The sequence below is a fragment of the Triticum urartu genome, chromosome 3 (assembly GCF_003073215.2).
Source record: "Triticum urartu cultivar G1812 chromosome 3, Tu2.1, whole genome shotgun sequence".
NCBI lineage: Eukaryota > Viridiplantae > Streptophyta > Magnoliopsida > Poales > Poaceae > Triticum > Triticum urartu.
The window spans coordinates 53667837-53693987 of record NC_053024.1 but is presented as its reverse complement, the minus strand read 5'-3'; the positions used below and the strand labels follow the sequence as shown (position 1 = coordinate 53693987).

The 26151-nt window shown below is 42.6% G+C and overlaps 1 protein-coding gene across 1 annotated transcript; it reads right to left on the bottom strand.

Annotated features, from left to right (window-relative positions):
* Positions 1 to 60: 60 nt before the first annotated feature.
* Positions 61 to 2615, bottom strand: LOC125542781 (probable uridine nucleosidase 2). The gene is made up of 7 exons (XM_048705954.1): positions 2355 to 2615; positions 2104 to 2219; positions 1942 to 2001; positions 1502 to 1792; positions 1217 to 1313; positions 643 to 750; positions 61 to 512 (listed from the first exon to the last, which is right to left on the bottom strand). The coding sequence occupies exons 1-7, from the start codon at positions 2407 to 2409 to the stop codon at positions 265 to 267; spliced, it is 975 nt and encodes a 324-aa protein (XP_048561911.1). The 5' UTR covers positions 2410 to 2615; the 3' UTR covers positions 61 to 264.
* Positions 2616 to 26151: the final 23536 nt, after the last annotated feature.

Sequence of the window (26151 nt, the reverse complement as noted above, 5' to 3'; positions counted from 1 at the left end):
GGCATCAAACCAATTATCCTCTTACACACCAAACAATTGATTCAGATGTGCATTGAGAACTGAAAAGTGAAAATGGACTATAATCTGGTCCTTATGTCCGAAGTGTAAAAGGCTCAAGTGTTGAACTACAAGTGTAAATGTCAAGTGTTGGACTACAAGTGTTGAACTACAAAGAAAAAGGCACATGGTAAGGTAGCCAGTACATAATGCAACATTGACAAATATGTTCTTGAATCTTGACTGCAGCATTGCAAACATGATGTTTTAATCGTCCATGAGAAGCCTCTGCATAATTAGCTCCACGACAGCGGGGGCATCGACCGTGACAGCAACCTTCACGGTCGGCTTACCACACCACGCTGTTATCTCCCCATACGTTTTCTTGGTATTGTCGAAAACGGTGAGACCCTTTGTGATTCCATCCGTCTGAACCCTCACCACTCCTTCCGTGTAAGTCATCAGCGACGGATCTACGGCGGCAAGAAGAGTTGTGGGATCATGAAGATATACTCCTGCAACCATTTCATCATACTAACAAAATCAGCCATTCAAGTCTCTTTAATTGTTTAGCTTCTCATCATCAAGTGTTATACTGCTGATCCATCCAAGTTAAGTGTACAGACTGACTGCTTTCATACTGACCTGTTATGGAGTAGGCGTCCATGTGATAATCATAATAATAACCCAGTATATTGCTCAAGTAGCGAGCATATTTGCTATCGGACTGTTCAAGCTTCTTCCGGTCAACATCTGCAGACATGTCAAAATGTTATGTTTTCTAATACATGGCAACTGTCAATATCAAACATAGATTCATCCAACAAGAGGTGGTACATCTATGCAACCTAACTATCTGTAGTTATCCATGAAGACCAAGTGACAACTAAAATTAAATCATTCCAAGCGAACAAAGCACTCGGTGTCAAAATGGGTGCCTTCATTCTTCGAAAAGATATCTTCTAAGCTAGTATAGTTGGTTAAACAACTAGAACCGAACTCATGCCTTATGTTATTAACCAAAGGTTCACACTGTTGCTGTTAACCCCTGTATGATTAACTCAAGCAAAACATATGATATAATCACGAGGAAAGAAGAATATATCCCACTATATATGAAACCACAATTAGTATCATGTTGCTATTTTCAGCTCTGCTATATAACAAGGTCTCAAAAGTAACAAGATACAGAAACAACTCCGGACAGCAAGAGAATTACCAGAAAGGAGTACTTGGTGCGTAATGTTAATTCCGATGGCCAAAATATCCGCACCGCAGGTAAAAACTATATCAGCCGCATCAGGATCGCCAAATATCTGTTTAATCGAGATAACCAATTAACCAGTGAAGGCAAGATGATGAATTGTTGGAATTGCAGCTTGCAATTTGTAAATCAATGCTCTGAAAGAAGAAGCTGGTGACATAAAGTGTGTTGTTCTCTGAATTTGAAGGGAAGCGTGACAGGACAACATCATCTAACAAGAATCTGATAGGACTAACTCACATTTGCCTCAGCTGCAGGGTTGACATTTCCATTAACTGAATATGCGCCACCCAGGATAATAATCTGCCCAATCTTCTTTGGGAAAGAGGGGTCAAGCTCGACAGCCAGCGCAAGGTTGGTGAGGGGTCCGAGGGCGATGACGGTGACCTGTCCGGGGTAGAGATTCGCCTGCTCGACAAGGAAGGCGGCGGCGGACTGGTCCAGCGCCTTGCCGGCCGGCGGAGGGAAGTTCTGGTTGCCGAGGCCATCGGAACCGTGGACGAAGCTAGCAATTCGTAGCTTGGTGGCTTTCTGAATTTTATTCACGGTGGACCACACAGACATTCAGTTTCAGTTAGCAAACACTTGATCGATCGAGATGTCAGACATTTAACTGAATGAGATGGTAAACAAAGATACATATATACATAAATACAGAATGTACTGAAGTAAGATGATACCTTGATTGTTACATGGGACCCCTCCGCGACGGGGATGTCGGTCCTCCCAGCGGTCTCCAGCTGAAATCAAGCTAGAGATGGACTCGATTAGCATCAGAAAGATCCACTCATGAAAACCGAAAGTCAAAATGCGAGCGAGGGAGTGGGGTGGGGTGGACCGACGAGGTGCAGCGCGTTGCGGGTGGCGAGGGCGGTGTAGACGTTGCCGAAGATGGTGGTGAGGCCCACCACCTCCAGCTCCGGCGACCTCAGCGCCACGAAGATGGCCATGGCGTCATCTGCGGTTCGTCCATCCCCGGCGAATTCGCAATGCAAGATTCATAAGGAGGGGGATATGATGATAATAAATCGAGAAAAACAAGAGGAGGGATCGACAAAACAAGATTCGTAAGAACGGATGGGTGGATGCGGACCGATCCCTGGGTCGGTGTCGATGATGACCTTCTTCTTCTTGGTCACGGCGGCCATGGACCTGGATCCCTGGATCGGATTCTTGGGGATCGGGGCAGCGCCGGTTGTGCAGGCGGATCGAGCGAGGTGGAGACGGAGATGGAGATGTGTACACGTCTCGCTCACAGGCAGTGATGCGGCTGGCTCAACTTGAGAGAGGGAAAGCGGCGCTGCCGACCTCTCCGGGCAGTAGTATATCCCAAAAGGAAAGGCTGTTGGAGATCCACGGGGCCCCAGCCCAGATCCCACCCATGACCCATGGTTCCGATGGGCAGCCTTGTCACGATCATTTCCCTGTTTTTAGAGCACCATACACCTTCTTTTAGAATAGGGGTACACATCGGACATGCACAATCTAAGTATTTTTTTTTCAAATGCTAACAGTCTTTTTTATTAACATCAGTACAGACACAGTCACCCATATATACGTGCATACACTCATCCCTATGAACGCATACACGCACACCCTATCCCTATGAGCACCTCCGAGAGATTGGGCCAGCATATCATCTTAAGATTTTACGAAGTCACCGTAAGCGCCTCGCAGTCGACGTGAGCGTCTCCTCCCACTGAACGCGTATTACCGGAAATCCTAAAATAAATTCAGGATTTGAATCCTGGTGGGCTAAGATACTACTGTTCTCCTAACCATCTAGGTTGGTTCTCCAAATGCTAACGGTCTGACATCGGATTGTTAGCACTTGGGATCAAACGTGTCGCAGGCCGCTGGATTGGATGCGCAAATCTTGATGCATGGGCTCCTGCCACGTCACTTTTTCAATTAATTCGCTCAGGGATTGTCACGGCACGAACAAGCCTTATCCTCGGCAGCTTCGTTTCTATTTAACGAAAATCTCACCCGCTCCCCATTCTCCCCACCACCAGCGCGCCATCCAAGGAACTCACCGCGCCATTCCTCCACCTCCTCTCAACTCCGATAGGTGGATCTCGCCATGCCTTTTCCCCCCACCTCCTCCCGACTGCATCACACCTCCGTTGCCTGAAACCCGCCGCCTCGATCAACCATCAGCATATCATAGGAGACTCATGGCCGCTAGCCACCATGTGTTGCATCTTGTCATTCTCCTCGTTATTTATCGGAAATTGCAGCGGAAAGAAGTGCATCTGCATAGGAGACGCGCCACCTCTCCACAGGAACTCACTTGCGATGGCCTCCTCGGCCGCATAAACAGCGTTCGCTGCCTCTCATTGATGCTATCGCTTCCTTTCCTGTACAGGATACTGTTGCTCATCAATTCTAGACTCCACATGAAGAGAAAAGGGACAAGGCCAAGGGTAATGTACCTATGGCTCCTTCCCCAAAGGCAAGGCCAATGGCGGAACCCCTTGGTCGCATTGCTAGCTTCCTTGTTCAGTCCCAGAAGGCCATCATCGCTGCCTGCACTGTCAATGCAATAAATGTTGCCATCATGGAGTCCTGTCATACAACGAGGGTCAACCAGCATAAGGCTCGCCTTCGTGCCTGAGGTGGGAGACCTATCGATGATGATCATATCCCTCTAGTTCCTCCGATCCCTGAGTTTGGCTTCCCGTCTGAGACCGACATCTTCTCACAGGGGGTCCCTGACGATGACAACATCGATGAGGAGTGATCATTTGGGTCTCATTAGTTTCCTTCACCCTTTTTGGTACTTGTTGTCAAAGGGGGAGAAGTGGTATGTTAGGCCTCGCGGGTGCTCGCATAGGTAGAGTCACATGCCTTGGTTTTTATTCGCTATGTAATTTATGAAAACAAGCATGCTTTAATTGCTATGTGATAATAATTCATTGTGCTAAGAGTTCCAGAATCAAGAATGCTCAATATACTATGTCATAATGTCATTGTGTTATTTGTTAAAAAAGAACGAATGTTGCAACTGCTATGTCATTGTGCTATATGTTACAATGTCATTGTGTAGTTATAAATTATAAAAATGTTCCTGTGAATATGTTAGAGGTTTAGCATGCATGCTTGTGTGTTACATTATTATCTTTCATAGACCTTCTATCTCCTCTCACCTTATTTGAATTTATCAGTACATATTTTACCTCTTACCTTATTACTTCTCATCTATTCCGGACATATTCTGTCTTCATGACTAGAGTCGTTCATTTATATAAAAAAAATTATGTATGTGGCGCTACACAAAAGGATCACATTGTTGGTTTCATTTGACAGTGTCAAGATTTCTTCCTACGAAGAACATCGACGAGACCAATATGATTTGCTCATATTTTCCCATCATCTACTTCTTGGAGATGCCAGTGGAGAAAGGATGATGTATTACTTTATCTGGAGTTATTGGATGAGTTGTTTTGGCACACTAGTTTATGAAGTGATTGGTGGTGTCTTGTAGAAGCCGCCACGCCTTCTCGAGGAGGATGTAAACTCTAATCAAACTCAAAAAAACATGTACAAACGAAGAAGGAATCCTCCCGCCGACAAGGACTTGGGTCCGTCATGCCTCCATGGACCTAAGGCCATTGAAGACGAAGCAGACTGCCGGCGGTGTTGACGGGAGACCCTAGCCGTCCGGCCTTCATTTATTCCACGGGAAGAAAGGAAAGACACTTTTATTTTGCTTGGACCCATATTGATGGATGATGGTTAGCACTTATGGAATGGCAATGGTGTAGCACCACATTGACCAGAGAGCACCACGAGCGGTCAGTGTGACACATTTTCACCGGCCAATGCTATGTGGCCTTGTAGTAGCTAGTGTGAGCTGTTGCCAACATGGATGCATCAGCTAGCCCAGGGCCACACCAACGTTTTGAAAATGAAGCTTCTTCTCAGATGTCCACATTTGAATTTTACTTGATATTATATGCACGAGAAAAACATGAACGAGAGAGAGTTTTGGAATATTGCACAAGCATGAAGGCGGGCGATTAGGCGGTCCCCTCGTGTAATAAGACGAAAACAACCGCTAGTTGTGTTGGGCGTGCTCGGGAGGGGATTAGTCACGACTCACAAGCATGTGCGCGTTGTGCAAATCAAACAATTTGACGCAAAAGACGGACTGTTAGACTGTCTTCACCGAGCCTCAAACTGTGATAGAGGCAATGCTTTGATGAAGATGTCATCCTTGGAAGAGATGACCATAGTTTGAGGCTTGCCGACACAATTTTATCCTTCTAAATTTTTTAGGAAGTGGCTAAGATTGAGGGAGGGTGTTAGACTATATAGCCTCTGTATTTACACGTGTATATTGTAATGTTGTATACCACCTCATTATATATATGTGATAGGCCACCCCTAGAGGGTCGTGTCGATTCCCTCAAACCTATTGTCTTACATGATATCACACTAGATTACGTTCGCTTCCACAAAACCCTAAACTCCCGACACCGCCGCCACTACCGCCGCCGCCCGATCAGCCGCCGCCATGACGAGTGCCTCCGCCTCCGGTTCCACCACCACGGGGTTCCTGTCGGCCTCCTCACGGCGCTCTTGTCCCGCCCGTTGCATGCAGCTGTCGTGCAGTCCCCGCTTGGGACACGGAGCGTCGGCTCCTTCTTCTCGACTCCACCGGCTCGTGGTGCACACCGGCGCCTCATCGTCCGTCTCTCCTGCCACGGGTTCTGTCCCGCCACTATACCGAGGGGCGCCCGAGTCCGCCTTGATGGCGGGGCTCGCGGCGTCGGTCCCGGCCGCGACGCCATCTGCCTCTGCACCGCTTGCACCTCCGGTCGCACCCACGGTGCCCCTGACTGCCTCCATGGTGTCTCCACCCCAGGCAGTCTCCACGATGGGATCGCCGCCGCCGCCGCCGTTTCACTTCAGCCACCTCATAACCATCAAGCAGTCGGCCAACAACTACATCTTTTGCCGTGCGCAGGTTCTTCCGCTCCTTGGGAGTCATTACCTGCTTGGTTATGTCGATGGCTGTCTCCCTTGCCCCCCCCCCGCGCTGGTGGACAACGTGCACGGTCCGGTCTATAATCCGGCCCACCGTGTCTGGACAGGGCAGGACCAGGCGAACCTCTCCTCCATCCAGGGGTCGCTCTCTCCGGCTGTTGCCGGGCTTGTCGTCATCACTTTGACGTCTCATGAGGCATGGACCATCCTCGAGCGCTCGTTTGCGACGCAGTCATAGGCGCGTGTATCTGCGCTTCGCCGTCAGCTTGGCGAGTGTGAGAAGCTTGACTCCACGGCCACGGAGTTCTACAACAAGGTCAAGGGCCTTGCTGACATGTTGACCTCCATTGGACAGCCGCTCACCAATTCCGAGTTCAACTCCTTGATCGTCAATGGGCTCGACGAGGAGTATGATGCTTTGGTTGAGATCATCAACGAGCGGGGCAACTCAACTCCCATGATGGCACATGAGGTTTACTCCCGCCTCCTCCTCACCGAGCAGCGTGTCGAGGCGTGCCACTCCAAGGCCAGTCACGGCTCCTTCTCCGTGAACGCCGCCACTAAGGGTGACCGCAACTCGTCCAAGGGGCCGCCCCTGCTTCGTCTTCATCATCTTCGGCTCCCCCCGCGTCCGCATGTTGGGGAACGTAGTAATTTCAAAAAAATCCTACGCACACGCAAGATCATGGTGATGCATAACAACGAGAGGGAAGAGTATTGTCCACATACCCTCATAGACCGTAAGTGGAAGCGCTATGACAACACAGTTGATGTAGTCGTACGTCTTCACGATCGATCGATCCTAGCACCGAAGGTACGACACCTCCGTGATCTGCACATGTTCGGCTCGGTGACATCCCACGAACTCACGATCCAACATAGTGTCAAGGGAGAGCTTCGTTAGCACGACGGCATGATGACGGTGATGATGATACTACCGGAACAGGGCTTTGCCTAAGCACCGCTACGATATGACCGAGGTGGATTATGGTGGAGGGGGCACCGCACACGGCTAAGAGATCAATGATCAACTTGTGTGTCTATGGGGTGCCCCCTCCCCCGTATATAAAGGAGTGGAGGAGGGGGAGGGCTGGCCCTCTACTATGGCACGCCCTAGGGAGTCCTACTCCCACCGGGAGTAGGACCCCCCCTTTCCAAGTAGGAGTAGGAGAGAAGGAAGGGAAGGAGAGAAGAGAAGGAAGGAGGGGGCGCCGCCCCTCCCCCTAGTCCAATTCGGACTAGGCCTTGGGGGGGGGATGCCCTAGCCAGCCCCTCTCTCTTTCCCCTAAAGCCCAATAAGGCCCATATACTCCCCGGGGAGTTCCGGTAACCTCCCGGTACTGCGGAAAATGTCCGAACTCATCTGGAACCATTCCGATGTCCAAACATAGGCTTCCAATATATCGATCTTTACGTCTCGACCATTTCGAGACTCCTCGTCATGTCCATGATCAAATACGGGACTCCGAACTACCTTCGGTTCATCAAAAACATAAACTCATAATACCGATTGATGACCCACAAGTATAGGGGATCTATCGTAGTCCTTTCGATAAGTAAGATTGTCGAACCCAACGAGGAGCAGAAGGAAATGATAAGTGGTTTTCAGCAAGGTATTCTCTGCAAGCACTGAAATTGTAGGTAATAGATAGTTTTGTGATAAGATAATTTGTAACGAGCAACAAGTAACAAAAGTAAATAAAGTGCAGCAAGGTGGCCCAATCCTTTTTGTAGCAAAGGACAAGCCTGGGCAAACTCTTATATAGAGAAAAGCGCTCCCGAGGACACATGGGAATTATCGTCAAGCTAGTTTTCATCACGTTCATATGATTCACGTTCGGTACTTTGATAATTTGATATGTGGGTGGACCGGTGCTTGGGTGCTGCCCTTACTTGGACAAACATCCCACTTATGATTAACCTCTATTGCAAGCATCCGCAACTATAACAAAAGTATTAAGGTAAACCTAACCATAGCATGAAACATATTGATCCAAATCAGCCCCTTACAAAGCAACGCATAAACTAGGGTTTAAGCTTTTGTCACTCTAGCAACCCATCATCTACTTATTACTTCCCAATGCCTTCCTCTAGGCCCAAATAATGGTGAAGTGTCATGTAGTCGACATTCACATAACACCACTAGAGGAGAGACAACATACATCTCATCAAAATATCTAACGAATACCAAATTCACATGACTACTAATAGCAAGACTTCTCCCATGTCCTCGGGAACAAACGTAACTACTCACAAAGCATATTCATGTTCATAATCAGAGGGGTATTAATGTGCATATAGGATCTGAACATATGATCTTCCACCAAGTAAACCAACTAGCATCAACTACAAGGAGTAATCAACACTACTAGCAACCACAGGTACCAATCCCAGACTTAGAGACAAGAATTGGATACAAGAGATGAACTAGGGTTTGAGAGGAGATGGTGCTAGTGAAGATGTTGATGGAGATTGACCCCCTCCCGATGAGAGGATCGTTGGTGATGATGATGGCGATGATTTCCCCCTCCTGGAGGGAAGTTTCCCCGGCAGAACAGCTCCGCCAAAGCCCTAGATTGGTTCCGCCAAGGTTCCGCCTCGTGGCGGTGGAGTCTCGTCCCGAAAGCTTGCTTATGATTTTTTTGTCCATGAAAGACTCCATATAGCAGAAGATGGGCATCGGAGGGCCACCAGGGGGCCCACGAGGCAGGGGGGCGCGCCCAGGGGGGTTGGGCGCGCCACCACCCTCGTGGCTGGTGAGTGGCCCTCCTCTGGTACTTCTTGCGCTCAGTGTTTTTTATATATTCTGAAAATAACTTCCGTGAAGTTTCAGGACTTTTAGAGCTGTGCAGAATAGGTCTCTAATATTTGCTCCTTTTCCAGCCCAGAATTCGATCTGCCGGCATTCTCCCTCTTTATGTAAACCTTGTAAAATAAGAGAGAATAGGCATAAGTATTGTGACATAATGTGTAATAATAGCCCATAATGCAAATAAATATCGATATAAAAGCATGATGCAAAATGGACGTATCAACTCCCCCAAGCTTAGACCTCGCTTGTCCTCAAGTGAAAGCCGAAATCGAAGAATATGTCCACATGTTTAGAGATAGAGGTGTCGATAAAAATAAAATACAGACATGAGGACATCATGATCATTCTTAGAACAACAGCTTATATAATTATTGTCATATGATCTCTTATGCTAGAGTAATAATTCAATCACAATTTCAAGTATGAATCATAAACTTCATTGAGAACCAACAAACTCTAATCTTAGTCATTGAGGCAATTGCAATTTATCATAACATAGGAAAGAGTCAATATAAGAGCTTTTCAGCAAGTCCACATACTCAACCATCATATAGTCTTTCACAATTTCTAACACTCACGCAATACTTATGGGTATGGAGTTTTAATTGGATACAGAGAAAGATAGGGGCTTATAGTTTTGCCTCCCAACGTTTTACCTCAAGGGTAATGTCAACAATAATAGTTCATGAAAACTCACATCCAATTAGCCATATATACCAGGATCTTTCCAACATAATGTGCTTTCCAAAAGATAAAATGTAAAAAGGAAAGGTGAAGATCATCATGACTCTTATGTAAGGTGGGAGATAAAGGTAAAAGATAGGCCCTTCGCAGAAGGAAGCAGAGGTTGTCATGCGCTTTTATGGTTGGATGCACAAAATCTTAATGCGAAAGAACGTCACTTTATATTGCCACTTGTGATATAGACCTTTATTATGCAGTCCGTCGCTTTTATTTCTTCCATATCACACGATCGTATAAAGCTTATTTTCTCCCACACTAATAAGTCATACATATTTAGAGAGAAATTTTTATTGCTTGCACCGATGACAACTTACTTGAAGGATCTTACTCAATCCATAGGTAGGTATGGTGGACTCTCATGGCAAAACTGGGTTTAGGGATATTTGGAAGCACAAGTAGTATCTCTACTTGGTGCAAGGAATTTGGCTAGCATGAGGGGGAAAGGCACGCTCAACATGTTGGATGATCCATGACAATATAATTTATCTTCGATGTAAGAAAACATAACCCATTATGCTGTCTTCCTTGTCCAACGTCAACTCTTTAGCATATCATATTTTAATGAGTGCTCACAATCATAAAAGATGTCCAAGATAGTATATTTATATGTGAAGACCTCTCTTTCTTTATTACTTCCTATTAATTGCAATGATGACCAAAACTATGTTTGTCAACTCTCAACAACTTTTATTCATAATACTCTTTATATGTGAAGTCATTACTCTCCATAAGATCCATATGATCTCTTTGTTTCTTTTTATTCTTTTCTCTTTTCTTTTATTCACTCAAGATCATGGCAAAATAATCAAGCCCTTGACTCAACACTAATCTTTATTATATAGCTCACGGACTCGATTACATAGAGGGATCATAAAGCAAAACTCAAAACTAGATCATACTAAAAACTTTTATTCTACTAGATCAAAATATTATCAAAAGGATCGAACTAAGAAAAACGGTAAAGATAAAAGTGACGGTGATACGATACCGGGGCACTCCCCCAAGCTTGGCAGTTGCCAAGGGGAGTGCCTATACCAGATACTCAATTCTTCTTTGTTGGTGGAGAGGGTGGAGTTGTTGATGATGTAGGCTTGTCGTCCCTCTTCCAAGGCATAGGATCGCCATCATAGAAGGATGACCGAGTCTCCTAAATCCTCAAATATGCAGCCAAACTCATCCCCTTGAATCTATATTCATACTCATAGTTTTGATTTTGCAGGTCATAGATCTGGGCTTGGAGGTGCTCGATTTTCTCGTGAAGCTTGAAGATGGCCTCCCCAATGTCCTTGGCATCCAGCTTGTGGTTCTTGGTTAACTCCGTGATCATAATGTGATTGGAGTCAAGTCCACGCTCCACCATCTCCTGGCACTTGAAAACTTGTTGCTCCATTGCCTCGAGCCTTGCCTCCACGCTTCCGGTCCTCCTTGGTCCCTCAACATTGCGGATGTGCAACAACCCCTCACGCATCTCAATGGTTTGAGGGTGTTGCAGCACCTCCGCGAGGTAGGGGTTGATGACTGATACGTCTCCAACGTATCTACTGTTCCAAACACTTTTGCCCTTGTTTTGGACTCTAACTTGCATGATTTGAATGGAACTAACCCGGACTGACGCTGTTTTCAGCAGAATTACCATGGTGTTATTTATGTGCAGAAACAAACATTCTCGGAATGACCTGAAACTTCACGGAGGAACTTTTCAGAAAATATGAAAAATACCTGCAAAATATGAAGGCCAGGGGGCCCACCACCTCTCCACGAGGGTGGGGGGCGCGCCCCCTACCTCGTGGGCCCCCTGTTGCCTCTCCGACTCCAACTCTATATATTGTGTTTCGGGTAGAAAAAAATTAGAGAGAAGAATTCATTGCGTTTTACGATACGGAGCCGCCGCCAAGCCCTAAAACCTCTCGGGAGGGCTGATCTGGAGTCCGTTCAGGGCTCCGGAGAGGGGAATCCGTCGCCATCGTCATCGTCAACCATCCTCCATCACCAATTTCATGATGCTCACCGCCGTGCGTGAGTAATTCCATCGTAGGCTTGCTGGACGGTGATGGGTTGGATGGGATCTATCATGTAATCGAGTTAGTTTTGTTAGGGTTTGATCCCTAGTATCCACTATGTTCTGAGATTGATGTTGCTATGATTTCACTAGGGCCCGAGTGCCATGATTTCCGATCTGAACCTATTATGTTTTCATCAATATATGAGTGTTCTTGATCCTATCTTGCAAGTCTATAGTCACCTATTATGTGTTATCATCCGTTAACCCGAAGTGACAATAATCGAGATACTTACCGGTGATGACCGTAGTTTGAGGAGTTCATGTATTCACTATGTGTTAATGCTTTGTTCCGGTACTCTATTAAAAGGAGGCCTTAATATACCTTAGTTTCCGTAAGGACCCCGCTGCCACGGGAGGGTAGGACAAAAGATGTCATGCAAGTTCTTTTCCATAAGCACGTATGACTATATTCAGAATACATGCTTACATTATATCAATGAACTGGAGCTAGTTCTGTGTCACACTAGGTTATGACTATTACATGATGAACCGCATCCGGCATAATTCTCCATCACTGATCCATTGCCTACGAGCTTTTCATATATTGTTCTTCGCTTATTTACTTTTCCGTTGCTATTGCTATCATCACTACAAAATACCAAAAACATTACTTTTACTACTCTTACCTTTTGCTACCGTTACCACTACTATCATATTACTTTGCTACGAAACACTTTGCTGCAGACATTAAGTTTCCAGGTGTGGTTGAATTGACAACTGAGCTGCTAATACTTGAGAGTATTCTTTGGCTCCCCTTGTGTCGAATTAATAAATTTGGGTTGAATACTTTACCCTCGAAAACTGTTGCGATCCCCTATACTTGTGGGTTATCAAGACTATTTTCTCGCGCCGTTGCCGGGGAGCATAACTCTATTCTTTGAGTCACTTGGGATTTATATCTGCTTATCATTATGAAGAACTTGAAAGATCCAAGAACCAAGATTTATCCCTCAACTACGAGGGGAGGTATGGAACTGCCATCTAGCTCTGCACTTGATTCACCTTCTGTTTTGAGTAAGCTTGCGACAGCTACACCTGCTTCTGCTATCCGTTCTGATATGTCGCATGTTATTGATGATGCCACTTCTGCTATGCATGATACTTATGGTGAAACTACTTCTGTGTCTGATACTATTGTGCCACTTAGTGATTTTCTTGATGAACAAATTGCTAGGGCTAGAGAGATTGAAAATATTGAATCTGATAATACTGATGAAAGTGATGATGAAGAATCACTTGTTATTCCTGAGGCTTATGTCTTTGATCAAGAAGATTCTTTAGCTATTTTAGCTTGCAAAGATAGAAACGAACTTAAGAGGTTATTAGCTAAATGGAATAAGCAATCTCTAAATGCTAGAATGAAACCTGACCCTGCTTTTGCTACTTCACCTATCTGTGTTACTGATAAGGATTACGAATTCTCTGTGGATCCTGATATAATTACTTTGGTTGAGTCTGATCCTTTTCATGGCTATGAATCTGAAACTGTTGTGGCACATCTTACTAAATTAAATGATATAGCTACCCTGTTTACTACTGATGAGAGAACTCGCTACTTTTATATCCTTAAAATATTTCCGTTCTTATTAAAGGGTGATGCTAAGATATGGTTTAATTCTCTTGATCCTGGTTGTGTGCGTAGTCCCCGGGATATGATTTATTACTTCTCTACTAAATATTTCCCTGCTCATAAGAAACAAGCTGCTTTAAGGGATATATATAATTTTGTGCAAATTGAAGAAGAGAGTCTCCCACAAGCTTGGGGGAGGCTTCTCCAATTACTTAATGCTTTGCCTGATCATCCACTTAAGAAAAATGAAATACTTGATATCTTTTATAATGGACTAACCGATGCTTCCAGAGATTACTTGGATAGTTGTGCTGGTTCCGTTTTCAGGGAAAGAACACCGGATGAAGCTGAAACTCTATTGAATAATATGTTGACAAATGAAAATAATTGGACACCTCCGGAGCCAATTCCTGAGCCAATTCCTAAACCAACTCCTAAGAAGAGGGGTATTGTATTTCTCAGTCCTGAAGATATGCAAGAGGCAAATAAATCTATGAAAGAAAAGGGTATTAAAGCTGAAGATGTTAAGAATTTACATCATATTGAGGAAATACATGGTCTTAATTTACCGCCTGTTGAAGAAACAAATAATCTTAATCCTTTACCTATTGAAGAAACTCATGGTCTTGATAACCCGACACAGGTAGTAAAGGTAAATTCTCTCTATAGATATGATAAAGCTGTAATCCCGTTTACTAAATTTGCTAGCCCATGCTTAGATGAGTTTGACAAATTTATGGCTAAGCAAGAAGACTTTAATGCTTATTTTGGTAGACAACTGAAATATAATTCAAATATGCTTGAACACTTGGGTGATTATATGGCTAATGTCAAAGGTGAACTTAAACTTATTAGTAAACATGCTTGTATGGTTACCACTCAAGTAGAACAAGTACTTAAAGCTCAAAATGATTTGCTCAATGAATTGAATAGTAAAAATAATGATAATGTAGTTAGAGTGGCTACTAGAACTGGTAGAATGACTCAGGAACCTTTGTATCCTGAAGGCCATCCTAAGAGAATTGAGCAAGATTCTTAGAGAAATGATTTAGATGCACCTAGTTCTTCTAAAAAGAAGAAAAATAAAAATGATAGGACTCTGCATGCTTCTAGTGATCCTATTGTTGAAACACCCGAGAATCCAAATGATATTTCTATTTCTGATGCTGAAACTCAATCTGGTAATGAACCTGAAACTAATGATAATGTTAATAATAATGTTCATGATGATGCTCAACCTAGTAATGACAATGATATAGAAATTGAACCTGCTATTGATCTTGATAACCCACAATTAAAGAATCAACGTTATGATAAGAAAGAATTTATTGCTAGGAAACATGGTAAAGAAAGAGAGCCTTGGGTTCAGAAACCCATGCCTTTTCCTCCAAAACCATCCAAGAAAAAGGATGATGAGGATTTTGAGCGCTTTGCTGAAATGATTAGACCTATCTTTTTGCGTATGCGATTAACTGATATGCTCAAAACAAATCCTTATGCTAAGTACATAAAAGATATTATTACAAATAGAAGAAAGATACCGGAAGCTAAAATTTCCACCATGCTTGCTAATTATACTTCTAAAGGTGGAATACCAAAGAAACTTGGAGATCCAGGAGTACCCACTATACCATGCTCCATTAAAAGAAACTATGTTAAAACTGCTTTATGTGATCTTGGAGCCGGTGTTAGTGTTATGCCTCTCTCTTTATATCGTAGACTTGATTTGAATAAGTTGACACCTACTGAAATATCTTTGCAAATGGCTGATAAATCAACTGCTATACCTGTCGGTATTTGTGAGGATGTGCCTGTCGTAGTTGCAAACATTACTATTTTAACGGACTTTGTTATTCTTGATATTCCTGAGGACGATAGTATGTCTATTATTCTTGGAAGACCCTTTTTGAATACTGTAGGGGCTGTCATTGATTGCACTAAAGGCAATGTCACTTTTCATGTTAATGGTAATGAGCATACGGTACACTTTCCAAGGAAACAACCTCAAGTTCATAGTATCAACTCTATTGGAACAATTCCATCGATTATATTTGGAGGTTTTGAATTCCCTCTTCCTACTCTCAAGAAGAAATATGATATTCTCATTATTGGGGATGTGCATATCCCCGTTGAGGTAACATAGTGTTGTTTGAAATTTCTCCGGTTCCATGTTATTCGGAATGAGTTCGTTAACAAGACTTGATCAACCTTGTTAGAGGATTCCTTTTGAAGATCATGAGATGGATGAAACTAGAAGGCACAACCTTCTGTACCCCGCTTTTACTTTCTGTTATTTATATTAAATAAAATAGAAATAAATATTTTTCTGTGTGTTATCTGATTATCCGTGCAATATAAAAATACCCCGAAAATAAAAGTTCTCCAAATGCCCTGAAATTTAAATATGATTTTTCTAGAATATTTGAGAATATTTGGCACTGAGAACACATCAGGGGGGTCAATGATACGTCTCCAACGTATCTACTTTTCCAAACACTTTTGCCCTTGTTTTGGACTCTAACTTGCATGATTTGAAAGGAACTAACCCGGACTGACGCCGTTTTCAGCAGAATTACCATGGTGTTATTTATGTGCAGGAGCAAACGTTCTCGGAATGATCTGAAACTTCATAGAGCCACTTTTCATAAAATAAGAAAAATACTTGCCAAAGATGAAGGCCAGGGGGCCCACCACCTTGCCACGAGGGTGGGGGGCGCGCCCCCTACCTCGTGGGCCCCTTGTTGTGTCTCCGACTCCAACTCCACCTCCATATATTGAGTTTCGATGAGAAAAAAATAAGAGAGAAGAAATCATCGCGTTTTACGATACGGAGCCGCCGCCAAGCCCTAAAACCTCTCGGGAGGGCTGATCTGGAGTCCGTTCGGGGCTTCGGAGAGGGGAATCCGTCGCCATCGTCATCATCAACCATCCTCCATCACCAATTTCATGACGCTCACCGCCGTGTGTGAGTAATTCCATCGTAGGCTTGCTGGACGGTGATGGGTTGGATGGGATCTATCATGTAATCGAGTTAGTTTTGTTAGGGTTTGATCCCTAGTGTCCACTATGTTCTGAGATTGATGTTGCTATGACTTTGCTATGCTTAATGCTTGTCACTAGGGCCCGAGTGCCATGATTTCAGATCTGAACCTATTATGTTTTCATCAATATATGAGTGTTCTTGATCCTATCTTGCAAGTCTATAGTCACCTATTATGTGTTATGATCCGTTAACCCCGAAGTGACAATAATCGGGATACTTACCGGTGATGACCATAGTTTGAGGAGTTCATGTATTCACCATGTGTTAATGCTTTGTTCCGGTTCTCTATTAAAAGGAGGCCTTAATATCCCTTAGTTTCCGTAAGGACCCCGCTGCCACGGTAGGGTAGGACAAAAGATGTCATGCAAGTTCTTTTCCATAAGCACGTATGACTATGTTTGGAATACATGCCTACATTATATCAATGAACTGGAGCTAGTTCTGTGTCACCCTAGGTTATGACTATTACATGATGAACCGCATCCGGCATAATTCTCCATCACCGATCCATTGCCTACGAGCTTTCCATATATTGTTCTTCGCTTATTTACTTTTCCATTGCTATTGCTATCATCACTACAAAATACCAAAACACTACTTTTACTACTGTTACCTTTTGCTACCGTTACCACTACTATCATATTACTTTGCTACTAAATACTTTGCTGTAGATATTAAGTTGCTAATACTTGAGAACATTATTTGGCTCCCCTTGTGTCGAATCAATAAATTTGGGTTGAATACTCTACCCTCGAAAACTGTTGCGATCCCCTATACTTGTGGGTTATCAAGACCATTTTCTGGCGCCGTTGCCGGGGAGCATAGCTCTATTCTTTGAGTCACTTGGGATATATATCTGCTTATCATTATGAAGAATTTGAGAGATCCAAAAACCAAGATCTATCCCTCATCTACGAGGGGAGGTAAAGAACTACCATCTAGCTCTGCACTTGATTCACCTTCTATTTTGAGTAAGCTTGCGACACCTACACCTGCTTCTGCTATTCGTTCTGATATGTCACATGTTATTGATGAAGCCACTTCTGCTATGCATGATACTTATGATGAAACTACCTCTATGCCTGATACTACTATGCCACTTAGTGATTTTCTTGATGAACAACTTGCTAGGGCTAGAGAAATTGAAAATATTGAATCTGATGATACTGATGAAAGTGATGATGAAGAACCACTTGCTATTCCTAAGGGTTATGTATTTGATCAAGATGCTTCTATAGCCATTTTAGCTTGCGGAAATAGAACTGAACTTAAAAAATTATTAGCTAAATGGAGTAAGCAATCCCTAAATGATAGAATGAAACCTGACCCTGCTTTTGCTACTTCACCTATCTTTGTTACTGATAAGGATTATGAATTCTCTGTTGATCCTGATATAATTACTTTGTGTAGGATCTAGAAGTAGAAGTGTCTAGAGGGGGGGGGGGCGATTAGACACTTAGTGCTAAAGTTGCAATTTTTAAGCTTTTTCGGTTTAAGTGGAGTTTAGGCACAATTTCAACACACACAATACATATCAAGCAAGCATGCAAAGAGTATATGAGCAGCGGAATGTAAAGCATGCAACTTGCAAGAATGTAAAGGGAAGGGTTTGGAGAGATCAAACGCAATTGGAGACACGGATGTTTTTCCCGTGGTTTGGATAGGTGGTGCTATCCTACATCCACGTTGATGGAGACTTCAACCCACGAAGGGTAACGGTTGCGCGAGTCCACACAGGGCTCCACCCAAGGGTAACGGTTGCGCGAGTCCACACAGGGCTCCACCCACGAAGGGTCCACGAAGAAGCAACCACCCACAAAGGGTCCACGAAGAAGCAACCTTGTCTATCCCACCATGGCCATCGTCCACACAGGACTTGCCTCACTAGCGGTAGATCTTCACGAAGTAGGCGATCTCCTTGCCCTTACAAACTCCTTGGTTCAACTCCACAATCTTGTCGGAGGCTCCCAAGTGACACCTAGCCAATCTAGGAGACACCACTCTCCAAGAAGTAACAAATGGTGTGTAGGTAATGAACTCCTTGCTCTTGTGCTTCAAATGATAGTCTCCCCAACACTCAACTCTCTCTCATAGGATTTGGATTTGGTGGAAAGAGGGTTTGAGTGGAAAGCAACTTGGGAAGGCTAGAGATCAAGATTCATATGGTAGGAATGGAATATCTTGGTCTCAACACATGAGTAGGTGGTTCTCTCTCAGAACATGTGAGTTGGAATGGTGTGTGTGTTCTGATGGCTCTCTCCTCAAATGAAAAGAAGGTGGAGGGGTATATATAGCCTCCACACAAAATCCAACCGTTACACACAGTTTTCCAATCTTGGTGGGACCGAATCAATAAACTCGGTCGGACCGAAAATGTAAACCTAGTGACCGTTAGTGATTTCGGTGGGACCGACTGGATCAACTCAGTGGGACCGATATGCTAGGGTTAGGGTAAATCCAGAACTCGGTTTGACCGATTACTCAAACTCGGTGGGACCGATTTGGGTAATAAGTGAAACTAAGATTTGGCCAAGCAAACTCGGTGGAACCGATTGCATATCTCGGTGGGACCGAGAATATTGCAATGGGTAACAGAGAGTTTGCAAGCCCATCTCGGTGAGACCGAGATCCCATCGGTGAGACCGAAATGATTAGGGTTTGGCAGTGGCTTATGACAAGTGAAACTCGGTGGCGCCGGATAGGAAAAATCGGTAGGACCGAGTTTGGCTTAGGGTTTAGGTCATATGTGGAAGTGGGAAAGTAGCTGAGGATTTTGGAGCATATCATTAAGCACATTAAGCAAGAGGCTCATTAAGCAACACCTCATCCCTCCTTGATAGTATTGGCTTTTCCTATGGACTCAATGTGATCTTGGATCACTAAAATGTAAAAAGAAGAGTCTTGAGCTTGAAGCTTTAGCCAATCCTTTGTCCTTAGCATCTTGAAGGAGTTCCCACAACCTTTAGTCCATGCCACTCCATTGTTGAACTTATCTGAAACATGCTAGATAGAAGTGTTAGTCCAACAAGAGATATGTTGTCATCAATTATCAAAACCACCTAGGGAGCGCTTGTGCTTTCACTTTGGTTGAATATGATCCTTTTCATGGTTATGAATCTGAAATTGTTGTGGCACATCTTACTAAATTGAATGATATAGCTACCCTGTTCACTAAAGATGAGAGAACTCGCTACTTTTATATCCTTAAAATATTTCCGTTCTCATTAAAGGGTGATGCTGAGATATGGTTTAATTCTCTTGATCCTGGTTGTGTGCGTAGTCCCCAGGACATGATTTATTACTTCTCTGCTAAATATTTCCCTGCTCATAAGAAACAAGCTGCTTCAAGGGATATATATAATTTTGTGCAAATTGAAGCAAAGAGTCTCCCACAAGCTTGGGGGAGGCTTCTCCAATTACTTAATGCTTTGCCTGATCATCCTCTTAAGAAAAATGAAATACTTGATATCTTTTATAATGGACCAACCGATGCCTCTAGAGATTATCTGGATAGTTGTGCTGGTTCCGTTTTCAGGGAAAGAACACCGGATGAAGCTGAAATTCTATTGAATAATATGTTGACAAATGAAAATAATTGGACACCTCCAGAGCCAATTCCTGAGCCAATTCCTAAACCAACTCCTAAGAAGAGGGGTATTGTATTTCTCAATCCTGAAGATATGCAAGAGGCAAAGAAATCTATGAAAGAAAAGGGTATTAAAGCTGAAGATGTTAAGAATTTACATCATATTGAGGAAATACATGGTCTTAATTTACCGCTTGTTGAAGAAACAAATAATCTTAATCCTTTACCTATTGAAGAAACTCATGGTCTTGATAACCCGACACAGGTAGTAAAGGTAAATTCTCTCTATAGATATGATAAAGCTGTAATCCCGTTTACTAAATTTGCTAGCCAATGCTTAGATGAGTTTGATAAATTTATGGCTAAGCAAGAAGACTTTAATGCTTATTTTGGTAGACAACTGAAATATAATTCAAATATGCTTGAACACTTGGGTGATTATATGGCTAATGTCAAAGGTGAACTTAAACTTATTAGTAAACATGCTTGTATGGTTACCACTCAAGTAGAACAAGTACTTAAAGCTCAAAATGATTTTCTCAATGAATTGAATAGTAAAAATAATGATAATGTTGTTAGAGTGGCTACTAGAACTGGTAGAATGACTCAGGAACCTTTGTATCCTGAAGGCCATCCTAAGAGAATTGAACAAGATTCTCAGAGAAATGATTTAGATGCACCTAGTTCTTCTAAAAAGAAGAAAAAGAAAAATGATAGGACTCTGCATGCTTCTAGTGATCCTATTGTTGAAACACCCGAGAATCCAAATGATATTTCTATTTCTGATGCTGAAACTCAATCTGGTAATGAACCTGAAACTAATGATAATGTTAATAATAATGTTCATGATGATGCTCAACCTAGTAATGACAATGATATAGAAATTGAACCTGCTATTGATCTTGATAACCCACAATCAAAGAATCAATGTTATGATAAGAAAGACTTTATTGCTAGGAAACATGGTAAAGAAAGAGAGCCTTGGGTTCAGAAACCCATGCCTTTTCCTCCAAAACCATCCAAGAAAAAGGATGATGAGGATTTTGAGCGCTTTGCTAAAATGATTAGACCTATCTTTTTGCGTATGCGATTAACTGATATGCTTAAAACCAATCCTTATGCTAAGTACATGAAAGATATCATTACAAATAAAAGAAAGATACCGGAAGCTGAAATTTCCACCATGCTTGCTAATTATACTTTTAAGGGTGGAATACCAAAGAAACTTGCAGATTCCGGTGTACCAACTATACCATGCTCCATTAAAAGAAACTATGTTAAAACTGCCTTATGTGATCTTGGAGCCGGTGTTAGTGTTATGCCTCTCTATTTATATCGTAGACTTGATTTGAATAAGTTGACACCTACTGAAATATCTTTGCAAATGGATGATAAATCAACTGCTATACCTGTCGGTATTTGTGAGGATGTGCCTGCTGTAGTTGCAAATGTTACTATTTTAACGGACTTTGTTATTCTTGATATTCCCAAGGACGATAGTATGTCTATTATTCTTGGAAGACCCTTTTTGAATACTGCAGGGGTGTTATTGATTGCACTAAAGGCAATGTCACTTTCCATGTTAATGGTAATGAGCATACATTACACTTTCCGAGGAAACAACCTCAAGTTCATAGTATCAACTCTATTGGAAAAATTCCATCGATTATATTTGGAGGTTTTGAATTTCCTCTTCCTACTGTCAAGAACAAATATGATATTCTTATTATTGGGGATGTGCATATCCCCGTTGAGGTAACATAGTGTTATTTGAAATTCTGGTTCCATGTTATTCGGAATGAGTTCGTTAACAAGACTTGATCAACCTTGTTAGTGGATTCCTTTTGATGATCATGAGATGGATGAAACTAGAAGGCACAACCTTCTGTACCCCACTTTCACTTTCTGTTATTTTTATTACATAAAATAAAATAAATATTTTTCTGTCTATTATCTGATTATCCATGCAATATAAAAATACCTCGAAAATAAAAGTTCTCCAAATGCCCTGAAATTTAAATATGATTTTTTCTAGAATATTTGAGGATTTATGGAACTGAGAACACACCAGGGGGTCAACCACCAGCCCACGAGGGTGGAGGGCGCGCCCCCTGCCTCGTGGGCCCACGGTGGCCCTCCTCCACTTATCCTTTCACCCACACACTTCATCTTCCTCCCACAAACACGAATATCCAGCTCAAGCACGAGTTCTAGCTTGTTTTGCTGCCATTTTCGATCTCCTTGCTCAAAGCACCTCTCACTAAACTACTTGGGGAGATTGTTCATTGGTATGTGACTCCTCCATTGGTCCAATTAGTTTTTGTTCTAGTGCTTTATTCATTGCAAATTTTTGCTGCTTAGGTGACCCTGTTCTTGAGCTTGCATGTCAAATTTATATGGTCAAAAGTAGTTTTGATGCATGATATAGGCTCTAGGCACTTGTAGGAGTAGTTGCTATCAATATCATTGAGTTTGGTTTACTTTTATTTTGAAGTTACTAAAAATTTCAGAATTTTTCAGAAAATCATGAGGAGACTATTGAGGGGCTCATCGAGCCAAAGCTCGAAGGAAAGGGAACCGAAACCTAAGTATAATTTGCCTCGCACCGCGGAGATTCGGGTGTGTGAATGGCCTTCCGATGAATTCTTGAGAGCAGCCGAGATTTATGTAGATTTTCATGAATTGGCTCATAATGCAGGCCTCACCGCTTTCCTCCACGACCAATGTGATTAGTATCTCTTACTCACAAATACCTTTGTGCAAAAATTTCATTTTCATTCTAGGAACTCACCACCTAGGGTGGAGTTTCATTTATATGATGAGCATAAGGAGATGTCACTTTATGATTTTTGTCGGATTTGTCTAGTCCCTTTTGATGGCAAGACAGAAGAGCCACATCGTGATGATGTGGAGGGTTTTATTGATACTATCACTGTAGGGGAAACTAGGAAAGTTTCCGATGCACGAATCACTAGCATACATTTTCCTGTTTTATGTTACTTTGCATTATTTGCTAGTCGTTGCTTAATTGGTCGCGGAAACTGTGGAAACCTTAGTATCCCTGATATTATTATTTTGCTCCAAGGTTTATACAGTGATAACGCTTTTAGTTTGGGCGGTATTATTGCCAAACAGTTAAGTCTGAACCGTACCAAGGGCCCCATCTTTGGAGGCATCTATGCCTCACGCCTAGCTGCACATTTTAACATACCTATTAGGCATGCTGAGAAGGAAGAAAAGGTGCTGCCTCGTGTTTATCTAGATTATAAAAGTATGGTGGCACATGATTTTATTGTTAAGAATAGGGGAGGAGAGCTTAAATATCAATTGTTCTTTAATAAATATCATCCTGATACTATTACCCTGCCTGCTCCTTCTTTGTTTGATCTATCTTCAGGCACGTACCTTATTCCGTTGACGGCTATTCAAGCCTACTGGAACCCTGCACCAGCCGAGGAGCCAGAGCCGGAACCACAATTTGATCCCTCACGACAGTCTAATTACCAATGGGATCCGGAGATGATTGCCATCCAGTGGCAATCGGAGCCTTCTTCTTCCTCATCGCAGTACGACCCCAACTACTATTATGGATATCCGCCAGGCCAGCCATGACCACAGACCAACTTAGGCCAAAAGCCTAAGCTTGGGGGAGTACGTATTTCTCATCGACATTACATTCATGTTCACACACTCATTGCTAGATGTGGTGCTCATACTTTTTCATTATATCATCCATGCTAGTTTATTTCCTTTTTATGATTTCTTCTTGTGTGTTTAATAAACCTTAAGAAAAACCAAAAAAAATTAGTTGTAGCTTTTAGCTAGTTTTAATTTCCATGCTTGTACTAGTAATTAAAAAGAAAACCCAAAAATATTTCCTATTCTTCTTTTGCTTGTTGGGAGCTTTCCCGTGTAAATAGTTTTATTTCTTTTCTTTTCTTTGGGGGTCGATAGGAGAAGACCATAATTAAATTGTTGAAGTGGCTCTTATATGCATTATTGTTTATCTGACAAAAGAGCCCATATTGCCCTGTCTTCTCCTGTTTATTGAATGCTTGCAGATTCCAGCTTAGTCCAATGCACGTGCACTATTATTATTATTCACACTATTCGGTCATTCAAGTGAAAGGCAATTATGATGATTAGGGCTGGAATTCGAGCCGAGTCGAGTCAGCTTGGCTCGACTCACTAGAGCTCGTTTCGTTAACGAGCTAGCTCGACTCGACTCGTTATCATAATGAGCTCAAATCCAAGATTGGCTCGACTAGTATAACTCGCGAGCTGGCTCGTTTAGCTTGTTAAGCTCGTTAAAGATATGAACATAAAACCCTCAAATATTATAAAAATGATTATGTATATATTAAACATATATATCACTAACAATAGTAATTTCCTTGTAACGCATGAGTCTCCTAGGCGGTTGGGCCTTCAACGGCCAGGCCTTGTGTTGTGCGCCTAGGACATAGGGTGCCGAGTGGCTGATCTTTTTTTTTTGTATTGGGAGTGGCTGATCTTTTGTACCGAGGCTAACGAGTTACACGAGTACTCGTGAGATTGGCTCGTTTAACTTGGTCTATAAACGATCTTAAACTAAAGCTTGGCTCGACTCGTTATTCTTCGAGTTCGAGTCTATTCGAGCCGAGTCACGAGCTACTTGTTTAGCTCACGAGCTTCGAGCTTTTTTTCCAGCCCTAATGACGATATATGATGGACTGACTGAGATGGGAAAAGCTGGTATGAACTCGACCTCTTTTTTTGTAAATATGATTAGTTCATTGTTCCTGATTCAGCCTATTATGAATAAACATCTTTGCAATGACAACTAGACATCATAGTTTCTTCTGCCATGCTTGATTAGCTATGAGTTATAATGGTTTACCTTGCGTGCCAACATGCTATTGAGATAGTTATGATGTGGTATGATAGGGTGGTATCCTCCTCTGAATGATTTAAGTGACTTGACTTGGCACATGTTCACGCATGTAGTTGAAACAAAATCAACATAGCCTCCATGATATTTATGTTCATTGTGGATTATATCCTACTCTTGCTTGCATTCGGTGTTGATTAATTTTACTGCATGTTAATGACTATTGTCGCTCTCTAGCTGGTCGCTTCACAATCTTTTGCTAGCCTTCACCTGTACTAAGCGAGAATACTGTTTGTGCATCCAAATCCCTTAAACCCCAAAGTTATTCCACATGAGTCCACTATACCTACCTATATACGGTATCTACCTGCCGTTCCAAGTAAATTCGTATGTTCCAAACTCTAAACCTTCAAATAAATATCCTGTTTTGTATGCTCGAATAGCTCATTATCAACTAGGGATGTCTGTATCTTCCATGTTAGGCGGGTTATTCTCAAGAGGAGTGGACTCCGCTCCTCACTCACGAGATAAATGGCTGGTCACCGGGATGCCCAGTCCCATGCTTTATGCAAACTAAATCAAAATAATTGCAAACAAAACTCCCCCTGGGACTCTTGTTAGTTGGAGCCACTCGTTGTTTCGAGCAAGCCATGGATTGATGCTTGTTGGTGGAAGGGGGAGTATAAACTTTACCATTCTGTTTGGGAACCGCCTATAATGTGTGTAGCATGTCACCATCTCTTGGTTGTTATGTTGACAATGAAAGTATACCGCTCAAAATATTATTCACCTCTATTTCAAAACCAAGCTCTGGCACCTCTACAAATCCCTGCTTCCCTCTGCGAAGGGCCTATCTATTTACTTTTATGCTGAGTCATCATCCTCTTATTAAAAAGCACCAGTTGGAGAGCACCGTTGTCATTTGTATTCATTACTGTTAGTTTACATTGAGTATGACTTGACTGGATCTCTTTTACCATGAATTACAATGTCTAGTTAGTCCTTGGTCTTTAAAGGTGCTCTGCATTTATGTTTTGCGGTCTCAAAAAGGGCTAGCGAGATACCAGCTTGTTATATCATATTATGATTGTTTTGAGAAAGTGTTGTCATCCGAGATTTATTATTATGGCTCGCTAGTTGGTTATGCTATTGATATGAGTAAACTTGAGACCTATGCGTTATTGCAAATGTGGTTAGTTATAATCTTTGCT